Source organism: Hylaeus volcanicus, chromosome 7, assembly GCF_026283585.1.
Source record: "Hylaeus volcanicus isolate JK05 chromosome 7, UHH_iyHylVolc1.0_haploid, whole genome shotgun sequence".
NCBI lineage: Eukaryota > Metazoa > Arthropoda > Insecta > Hymenoptera > Colletidae > Hylaeus > Hylaeus volcanicus.
The window spans coordinates 9057932-9069382 of NC_071982.1; the positions used below are offsets into that span (position 1 = coordinate 9057932).

General features: G+C 37.0%; 1 protein-coding gene across 1 annotated transcript; it reads left to right on the forward strand.

The window, feature by feature from the left end:
* Positions 1–428: 428 nt before the first annotated feature.
* Positions 429–9555, forward strand: LOC128879640 (uncharacterized). Its single transcript, XM_054128969.1, has 9 exons — positions 429–585; positions 7203–7319; positions 7375–7492; positions 7699–7960; positions 8211–8333; positions 8641–8735; positions 8836–8965; positions 9048–9180; positions 9250–9555. Exons 1-9 carry the CDS (start codon positions 436–438, stop codon positions 9295–9297), a joined length of 1176 nt encoding a protein of 391 aa, XP_053984944.1. The 5' UTR covers positions 429–435; the 3' UTR covers positions 9298–9555.
* The last annotated feature ends 1896 nt before the right edge of the window (positions 9556–11451 follow it).

The following is an 11451-nucleotide window of genomic DNA, read 5'->3' on the forward strand; positions in this document are numbered from 1 at the left end:
ACAGATACCTAGTTGATTCTTTTAAATGCACTTCGTTGAATGACTTCAATAGCTTACTATTAGGTCCTGATCTTCTTGCGCGTGCCATAGTCCCGCTGAATGACAGCCAGCGAAGCGTAATATTAAACTAATGTGATCCATTTGCAAAAGTATCTCGTAAAGTAATCGTCGGCAAAAAAGAATCATAAATAGCTTGGTTTTAAGCAAGGAATTGTACGGATTATGTCTACGATATACTTAACCGTATATTGCCGATGTAGTTGCAGTAATGGAGGTATCACAGCGGCTACAGAATAATTCAATAACCGAGAAAGTACATCGAAGGAAAAGCAGCAGGTGGCCAGTAAGTGGAGGGGACATTATTTCGTCTGCTTTCACGGTTGAGGACTTCACGTTCAGTGGGTCTTTTAGAGTGATCGATGCTTTTATGTTACCATGGACGAGTGGGAGGTGAGAGCTCGGTATTTGAAAATTAATAAATTCTTTGGCCAATTCACCGGCGTGTGGCCTTATCAGAATCGATTTTTGAAAAATTTTCTGCGATTTCTCACAACTATTTGGACGTTAACAGCATTTGTAACGCAGGTACGAATAATTACACTACTACTTGTGCGTGCAAAGAGTCTTGGAAACGTTGCAATCTGTGTCGATTATTGTATTATGTTTCAAGTTGATCCAGTTCAAAAGCGAAGGTGTAATTTTTACGTTTATAAATGAAATACAGTAATGTCTCTTACGTTGAGACTTAGGCGGTATTGTGTCGTTACAACTTGGTAGACAAGGAAATCGAAATTCAATCGGCTGTTATGTGCTGCAAAGGAGTAATGTTCGCTAGGCTTCTAGCTAGGTCAATCTTGGGGAAGGAAATACAAAGCGGTAATGGATATTGAACAACTGTTAGAGTGAGTAGAAAATTGTGAAAATGAGTAGGAAATTTCTACTTTTCAGTTTTGATAACTCAATTGTAACCTTTGACACAGAGATACTGTTTCTCCCTGATCAAAGTTAACGTTGAACTTGATCAGGCTGAGTAGTTTCAAAAAGTGGTGAGAATACCTTCGTCTCAACTTGATGGGCACTACTGTATTTCTGATTGCACTGATCTGTCAATTTACGTAGTACTACACTAAGGGACGAAATTGAGAGGACACTTTTTCAAAACATCGTAACTATGGGAGTTTTCTACTCATTTTCGTGAAACTTCGTCAGCAGTAGTTTTTAATCGACTTCGAAAAGGAGGAGGTTACTCAACTCCGTACGGCCACACGGTTTGACCGATCGGGATGAAACCTCTTGCATTGTGTAGAGCATGTTTCCCGATTGGTCCCGTTACCGCGACATTTTGTACCAAAAAACCGACAAATTTTGTATTTCTTCTTATGAAGTATGCTCTGGGTGTGTACAAAGTTGCATTTGCGGGGGTTGATGCGAAGGGATTAATTCACCCTCGTAAAGTGGGGCTGCAGAAAACGCCACTTCTGAAGGGGTTGAAAAAATCAAAAAATCCTTTGAGGAGACTCTCCTTAATGCCTTCTACTAAATGCAGCCCCTGGAATCCCGCTCGGACAAACCCACCTGCCACAACCCCCCACCCCCTCTATAATCCATAATTTTTGAACGACAGTCCCCAATATAGGCTCAATGCATTCCCTGGAATCCCCTGATTCAGAAAATGTCAACATCAACGCCATGCGCCCCATAGGCACCCAGTTTGGGGGCGGAATAGCTCACCATTTTTCAACCCTCTTCGTGAAGCTACTCCGCTCCCCAAAGCGGTGCCTATGGGGGGCGTGGCGTTGATGTTGGCATTTCCTGGATCAGGGGATTCCAGGGAATGCATTGAGCCTAAATTGGGGACTGTCGTTCAAAAATTGTGGATTTTAGAAGGGGTGAGGGGTTTTGGGGGGTGGGTTTATCCGAGAGGGATTTCAGGGGGGGGATTTTGTAGAAGACATTAAGGAGACTCTCCACAAAGGTCGTTTTGATTTTTTCAACCCCTTCTGTCACCCCTGGCCCCTTCAGAAGTGGCGTTTTCTGTACCCCCACTTTACGAGGGTGAACTAACCCCTTCGCATCAACCCTCGCAAATGCAACTTTGTACACACCCAGAGGATACTTGAAAACTTCTCTTGATGAAGTTTCACGAAATTCGGTTGAACACTCCCATAATTACGACGTTTTGATAACATTATTTTTGGAAAAAAAATATAACCGATTTCGAAAAAATATTAAAATTGCACTAAAAAATATAAAATAATTTCTATTTCATTTATATTAAATTTGTTGTCCTCTGACACACGAATATTGCAACATATGATCGATCATCGCTAATCGGGTAACGACCCGCCTATGTCCGGTTAAGAATGTCCGAAATCAGCGACATACTCTGACGCGAGGACTGCAAGTTAGCAGCACTCGCGCCCAGCATCGTGATCATATACGGTCGTGATCATATACGGATTGCCAACGAAGGCTGTAAAAACGATAACACTTTGCAAAAGAGAGTTCTGAGCACATTTTGAATAAAATCATTGTTAAGAGTACATCGCTGGAGTGACGATCCTTCGACTCATCATCGAACACCGGTGAATTCCAATTCTTTAAACGCTCCGAAACCCACGATATACCAAAATCCTTTAAAAATTGCCTGAGGGCACAACAAATGATATTTAATAATATATTAAATTTTTATTTCCTTTATATTAAATTAGGTTAAATAACCTTTTCGTAGTCGCCACAAAAATAAAAATTGTTAATTCCTGCTTGAGTTAGTTTTTGGTGAAGGCGGCAATGTTGAATGCTGTTAATGTATACATGTATACTGTCTACGTGAAAGTCCAGGTCGGTCCCCTGAGGTTGTTCATGGCAATATACTTCTCCAGAAAAAGAGGACCCAAAGCAAAACTCCTTACAATTGTTCAAGAATAGAGTTTTACGTGGTTTCCGAGTACTTGCCTCGATGAAATGTAACAATGGAGAGGACTTGTCATACCATTCTTTTTCTTGGTCGACCGTGTGAGGGTTCGATAGAAAAACCCTCACCAGTTGTCGCTGGTACTAATAATGAGTTATTAGGCGCCCGTTTGTCGTTTCACAAATCCATCACCTCCTAGTGGGTGCAGGTATGCCCGTATAGCCAAGGTAATGTCCTATGGAACGCTCAGCCAGACAATAAATGTCTATGTGAAAGCACTGTCTGAGTAGACTTGGGATACTTTTTGGGGGAGGCGCTGATGGTGAAAAGTGTTAATGTATGTGATGTCTAGTCTAAAGTAGATATGATAATAGTAATAATTTAAGGGCATAAGTTTTGTCCCACCGACAGAAAGTTAAACCAAATTTGGTAATTTTTAATGTAAGTCATTTTTAATTTTGCGCCGACTACGAAAAGGTTATTTAACATAATTTAATATAAAGGAAATAGATATTTAATATATTCTTGAATATCATTTAATATAAATGAAATAGAAATTATTTCATACTTTTTAGTGCAATTTTAATATTTTTTCGAAGTCGGTTATATTTTGTTTCCAAAAATTATTTTATTTCACTCTTTTTAGTGGCAATCTATAACTAACCAGGTTTCATGCAATAACAATAGTTATGAGCAATATACAGGATGACCCCAAAACGTTGGAGGTCCTTGAAAGGGGTTGTTCCGGGGCGGGTGTGTGTGGGGGGGGGGGGGGTAATTTGCAACAGTTTTTCATTAGCGAAAATGGAGTTCGAGGCTTCGTTAAGGAGATATTCCAGAAACAGAAACTCACGACCAATCAAAGCGCGCGTATGCCGGAGGAGCGCCTGCGGATCCTACGCTATCGCAGTCGCTCCACCGGCACACTAGCGCTCTGATTGGTCGTGGGTATCTGTCAATATCTCCTTAACGAAGCCTCGAACAACATTTTCGCTAAGAAAAAATTGTTCCAAATCACCCCCCGAAACACACCATTCAAGGACATCCAACATTTGTGGGACACCCTGTATAGTTGCAAATGAGATTATCAGGAATACATGTGCAACTAAATGTGAAAGGATGTTTTAAAACAATGAAAGTGTCCATAAATTTTTGCAAATTGGAACATCACGAATTCATCTATCATGAAATGCGGAAGGCTCCACCGCCAATCGGTTAATTCCTCGCAGAGTTTCATAAAAAAATTGGAATTTTGCAATAACAATAATTATAAACAATAAGAAAAATCATTTTTGCAAAGTGATCAACTCGAAACCCTGGCCGGCATCAAAATGTAAAGGATTTCATCGATTAATTCAGGTCAAACATACGTGATATAGCACAATTTTGCGATAAAAAGTGCAATAAAGTGGTGAAAAATGGAAGTAGGTCAAATGTCGTTTTAAGCTTTTAAGAGGCAACAATGCCCTACCAGATGCGAGAAGATTCAATCCGATTGATCAATGCGTTACGGAATAATAAGAAGCAATACAAAATTTTTCGGTTTTTTACGAAAAAAACGGGTAAAAAATGAGAAATCCCCAAATTTTTTGATAATGGGACCACATGGGAAGACATGCTCTACAAGATGCAACAAGTTTCATTCCGATTGGTCAAGCCATCTCAGCGTAATCGAGTTACACAAAAAATAAAAAATAAAATAAAATATGCATGTCGAATTGAGTAATCTCCTCCTTTTCGAAGTCGGTTAAAAAGTGTCCCCTCAATATCGTCCCTCAGTGTATTTGTATTCTGATTTTGGACCCTCATGGTAGTCAATGTCCGGTTTACGCGTTGTTTTTTATGTTTCACATCTATATACGGTATCATAAAATATTCGTTTTTAACCGATTTCGAAAAGGAGGAGGTTAGTCAATTCGACATGTAGATTTTTATTTATATATATATATATTTTTTTATGTATGTTACTCGATTACGTCCAGACGGCTTGACCGATCGGGATGAAATTTGTTGCATCTTGTAAAGCATGTCTCCAGGGTGGTCCTATTACCAAGAAATTATGGGATTTCTCATTTTTTATCCGTTTTTCTTGCAAAAAACCGAAAAATTTTGTATTGCTTTTTATTCCGAAACGGATTGACCAATCGGATTGAATCTGCTTGCAGCTGGTAGGCCTTCGTTGCCTCTTAAAAGCTTAAAAAGACATTTGACATACTTCCAGTTTTTACCACTTTATTGGCCTTTTTATCGAAAATCGTACTATTTCACGTATGTTCGGCCTGAATTCGATGAAATCGATGAAACCCTTTACATTTTTCTGCCGGACTCGTTTTCGAGGTGATCACATTGCAAAAATGATTTTTCGACACTTGAAAAGTGTCCATGAATTTATGGACACTTTCATTGTTTTAAAACATTGTTGGTGCAAAATTGCTATGCTCTGATGTAGCTCGACAAGGAATTTACCAAACGCAATCAATCCTTTCACATTTAGTTGCACATGCATTCCTGATAATCCCATTTCCAACTATACAGGCGGTCCCAAAAATGTTGGATGTCCTTGAATGGGGTGTTCCGGGGGATGATTTGAAAAAATTTTTTCATAGTGAAAATATTGTTCGAGGCTTCGTTAAGGAGATATTGACAGAAACCCCGGACTAATCAGAGCACGAGTTTCTGGTATATCTCCGTAACGAAGCCTCGAACACCATTTTCGCTAAGGAAAAATTGTTTCAAATCACCCCCCCCCCCCACACACACACCCGCCCCGGAACAACCCCTTTCAAGGACCTCCAACGTTTTGGGGTCATCCTGTATATTGCTCATAACTATTGTTATTGCATGAAACCTGGTTAGTTATAGATTGCCACTAAAAAGAGTGAAATAAAATAATTTTTGGAAACAAAATATAACCGACTTCGAAAAAATATTAAAATTGCACTAAAAAGTATGAAATAATTTCTATTTCATTTATATTAAATGATATTCAAGAATATATTAAATATCTATTTCCTTTATATTAAATTATGTTAAATAACCTTTTCGTAGTCGGCGCAAAATTAAAAATGACTTACATTAAAAATTACCAAATTTGGTTTAACTTTCTGTTGGTGGGACAAAACTTATGCCCTTAAATTATTACTATTATCATATCTACTTTAGACTAGACATCACATACATTAACACTTTTCACCATCAGCGCCTCCCCCAAAAAGTATCCCAAGTCTACTCAGACAGTGCTTTCACATAGACATTTATTGTCTGGCTGAGCGTTCCATAGGACATTACCTTGGCTATACGGGCATACCTGCACCCACTAGGAGGTGATGGATTTGTGAAACGACAAACGGGCGCCTAATAACTCATTATTAGTACCAGCGACAACTGGTGAGGGTTTTTCTATCGAACCCTCACACGGTCGACCAAGAAAAAGAATGGTATGACAAGTCCTCTCCATTGTTACATTTCATCGAGGCAAGTACTCGGAAACCACGTAAAACTCTATTCTTGAACAATTGTAAGGAGTTTTGCTTTGGGTCCTCTTTTTCTGGAGAAGTATATTGCCATGAACAACCTCAGGGGACCGACCTGGACTTTCACGTAGACAGTATACATGTATACATTAACAGCATTCAACATTGCCGCCTTCACTAAAAACTAACTCAAGCAGAAATTACAAATTTTTGATATTGCGCCGACTACGGAAAGGTTATTTATCATAATTTAATATATTATTGCGACGGTATGAAGATGCCCCACTAGAGTTCCGAGTTACATCGTCGCGACGGTGTGAATATGTTGCGACGATGTGAAGTTGTGGAAACGAGTTCCCGCGCTTCCGGTTGTCAGGAAGCGGCAAACTTTTAAAATAGTAGAGAGCGATTCGAGAACCCAAAGAGAGAAGACGTTTCGTTACAAGTCTCCAAGATTATCGTTATATTATCTTTAAATTGTTTAAAAGTTATAGTTTGTTAATAAACTTTATATTTAATTAAAATGAATTCTCGTGCTTCAACCCCCCGGTTCAACAATATTATTCAATATCATTTAATAGAAATGAAATAGAAATTATTTCATACTTTTAAGCAATTATATCTAGAACTGATGAGTATTCATATCAATTAACTAGAAATTGTTTCATATTTTTTAGTGCAATTTTAATATTTTTTTCCAAAAATTATTTTATTATTGTTTGTATACAAACTATTTTACATCAGTGAGTAAAGCTTCACGAAGGTAGATATTTTGCTATCTTTGATTAATATTATGATACTTCTTCAAACTGCAGATAGCAAAGGTGGTCGTATTTTATAGTATCGACACATTGTCGGGTGAAACTCCTTTTCTCATATTGAGTTTGAGTCTACTTACAAGGCACTGCAACTATGTCTTGAACGAGCATAAGGTGAGAAAGTAACTGGGATGCTTCCAATTAATTATTAACATCGTTAAAATCGTAGCTACAGGATCTCCTAGACAATATAGTATACGATTGGACAATTGAAAGGCCGGAAGAAGAGGTGGCTATTTTGGACGCTTATAGCTCAAGGGCAGCATTTTTCACATCTTTTTACAGAGGTAGTAGTTAATAACAATAATTGTGACTTTGTTAACTCAAAATTTTATATTTTATGAAACTTGTATTATCATTGTTATGCTTTGATGGTTTTGAATCAATATCTTTTATATACTGTGTTTACAATTGCACTTTGTTAAAAATATTATCTGCAATGATTGTTGTTATAGTTTATTGTGTCTTCATATTGATCTTCCTTTCTTTCTAGCGAATATATGTATCTCCTCGTTCTTCTTTTCCATTACGCCAACTGTACCGTTCATCTTGGATATCGTTATACCTTTAAACGAATCGCGAGATCGTCTGTTGATATATCCAGCCTATTACTTCGTAGACGAAGAGAAATATTATTTTTTCATCATAGGACACATGTTACTATCGGCGATGTTACTCCCATGCGTATTTATCGGCTGCGATTCGAATTTGATGTGTACTGTACATCATGCTTGCGCTTTACTAATGATAAGTGGGTAAGCATTGTATTTAATATACGCGTTGGAAATTTTTTAAAGAAAATTGTCTAGATATTAACGTTTAAAATTTTTCCTTAAATTGAGTTTGGTGTACATTTTTGTTTACAATAGTGTCCCATAATTCAATTTCTTATATCATTCATTGTGAGAAGACATTACTATACTTTTGTAAAAGAATCATTACAAATTTATCTGTAAAAATATCATAACAAATCATTTACCTGATATTGGCATCAATATATTACAGGCATCGTTTCAAACACGCGGTGGATGATACATATAATTATCATACGAAAGACGCTCGCGTTCTGAGGGATATACAGTATGATAACGTTTGCCGATCCATCGATGCCCATAACAGGGCTGTTAAGTTAGTATATGTAAGACATATCAGTTCTATTTTATCTAAGAAATATGATACTTCAGGGAACACATGCGAATTTCTGGAAAGTTAATTTTTATTAAAACTTTCACACCAATTTGAAGCGATTCTAAAGCTTCCTTTCTGGTTTTCTTCCGGAAAATTTGTTTTTGAATTATAGTGCTGAGAACATTTAACACAAGCAAAGTAGAACTGAATGTTAGCTAGTAAAATAAACGGAATACAGTAAACGTTAAAGAATTATGAAGTAATTACTCACCGATGTTTTGTTTTATTTCTTACAACATTGGAATAGATATATAGAGAAAGTTGAAGCCTGTCACGAAAAATGTCTTTTCTATCTAATGGGATTGACCATCATGGCATTTTCGATCACTTTGCTACAGGCAAGTTAGCAATTATCTATTTCTATTTTAGAAATTATCTATTTCGATATTTCAGTGTGTTACGACAAGAATGATTAAATTCTGAATTTTATTCTCGAAGGTAGCTACTTTGGAAATGTCAATAGCTTTTATCACGTTTGTCGTATTCGCAGTGGCCCAGATAATTCACGTCCTTTTTCTAACTATCATGGGGCAGTTCGTGATCAATTCTAACGAAGAAGTCTTCCGCAATATGTAAGAAAAACATTTTTATATAGCATTTATTGTTGTAAACTGTTCGTGAATATAATTAATTCAATTATGTGGATTATTGTAGATGTGAAGCGCTTTGGTATAAGGGTTCAACGCGAACACAGTTGTTGTACGTATTGGTGATGCGAAAATGTATAACTCCCCCGGAATTATCATGCGGGGGTTTCATTCCGTTAAATTTGGATAGCTTTCAACAGGTGAATTTTCCTCGTCGAATAACGAGATTATTTTAAAAGCAACCAATTAAGTAAGTGCTTGCATTTTAGATTTTAAAAGCATCCTTCTCCTATTACACAGTACTGAGAAACGCATGATGAAATAATTACAACATCAGACGCGGAATATTATGGGAATCTCAATAACGTCTAATTAAACCGAGCCAAATGTATTTGAACCAAATACTTTGTTTACTGTTAAAGTTAAAGATTGTACTTGTTATCACCAATTTAATCACGCACCCCTTTTCCGTCTATATTACATGGGATATACTCAGGTATATGAAAGTAAATTAAAATTTGTCGCTGTTATGTAATCGAGTGAATGTTATTCTTAACGTAAATGTTATTGTGACACCTCTGTTCGTTTGTTCGGCGCTTATTGAACAACAATTATTCTCATTTTTGTTCTCTGTCCCTTTCAACTTCAACCATTTCTGAAAACACGAGACAATTCATACTGGAGGGATTGTTTCCCCATAACTCATAACTTATTCAACCAAAATCGCATTAAAAAAGTTTGAACGAAGTACAATTAGTAGATTCATTTAATGTTAGCCATTGTACAATTAATACTGTAGAATAAGGGAATTTGCTTAATCGATTTGTTCCATTTTTAGACTACTTCTATCGATCGTTGAACATTTAATTACCGTCACATGTGTATTTTTAGGCTTTAGGCGATCAACGCTAAAATGGGGGTCGTAAAGCTGATCGCACCTTGGAAGCGGACCACTTCGATTGAAAACCACTTCTCTAAAGCTAGGATCCCACTGCTGTAATGGTCGCCGCGAACGCGTTCGCTGGTCCACTTGAAACTGTCAATCCCTCGCGCAGGGGGGTCTGAAGGACCCGCACCAAAGACCCGCCATTAAGAAATGAAAATACCAACATCCACAATTTTTATCAGAACTTTGCGGAAACAACTTCAATCGATTCCTGATGTTTTTGCGATGAAAATATCTCACATCGCGTAAATCGGACAATAATTAACGAAATTACATGAAAAATCTGATCGCATAATTGAAAAGTTATTTCGTTAAAAATAGTTTGATTTACGCGACGTGAGATATCATTTTAATCGGGAGAACATCAAGAATCCTATGGCATCACGTTCACGGCGATACGATGAAGAATAAAGCCGAATATGGCCCGAAACACGGGGGATAGAGAATTTTAACCGAGGAAATGCGTTCCGCCGAGCCAAAGGTCCTTGCTTAAGCCAGTCTGACTTTGAACCCGGCCTGTGTGCCATGTGCCCTAAAGAACACCGGGGAGTGCACCGGTACTCCCCTCCGGTGCCTAATCCAAATCTACGTGCAAATCTAAGGGGACATACAGTGCTGTAATCTGTTTTTCATTACCTTACTTTTTTATTGAAATATTAGGGTTACCTACAGTTTTTTAAATGCAATATCTAATATTTTTTTTCGAATTCGGATAAATTATCAAATTTTGCGTAAAAAAGTATTACATGAGTGGGACTTCAAAAGAAAAATTACTGAGATATTTATAAAAGAAATTTATGGGCAATAGCTGCTAAGGTTGAAGTACGACATCCTTCATTATTCACAACTTTGTGATACCTTTTTAACCGACTTCAAAAAGGAGGAGGTTACTCAATTCAAAATGTTTTTTTTTTTACGTGTCTGTACATTAAAATTACCATGTTCTTTGAGTCTTCGACTAAGCCTTAAGAAGATAGAATGCGATGACTGATTTCGATCAGGATACTTAGCTTGGTACAAGATCTTAGCTCTTATTTACTTTAATGCTTACCGAGATAGTAAATAGGCATTTCGTGTTGATGATTATTAATATTTAACAGGGAACTTGTTTACAGAGACGACCTACCGACGTGAATAAAATCGTACTAAGAATCACGTTGACTAAGTGTATTTCGTAATAGAAGATTATTAATTTGAAGATATCTCAGTAATTATTCATTTAAAGTCCCACTTCATGTAATACTTTTTTACGCAAAATTTAATAATTTATCCGAATTCGAAAAAAAATATTAGATATTGCATTTAAAAAACTGTAGGTAACCCTAATATCTCAATAAAAAAGTAAGGTAATGAAAAACAGATTACATCACTGTATGCCTCCCTAGATACCATGCACCTTTCGTTTGAAACATTTTGTCATTCAACAAATACCTTACGATTTATTTGAGGTCGTCACGTTATAAGACTCACCCTGTATACTCTCTCTCTCTCTCTCTCTCTCTCTCTCTCTCTCTCTCTCTCTCTC

Bases quoted from the DNA above. Each gene is read 5' to 3' on its own strand.
- LOC128879640 (XM_054128969.1), top strand. From the start codon at position 436: ATGGACGAGTGGGAGGTGAGAGCTCGGTATTTGAAAATTAATAAATTC. The intron at 7,493-7,698 runs GTAGTAGTTAAT...CTTTCTTTCTAG, and splicing joins TTTCACATCTTTTTACAGAG to CGAATATATGTATCTCCTCG. The intron at 7,961-8,210 runs GTAAGCATTGTA...AATATATTACAG, and splicing joins GCTTTACTAATGATAAGTGG to GCATCGTTTCAAACACGCGG.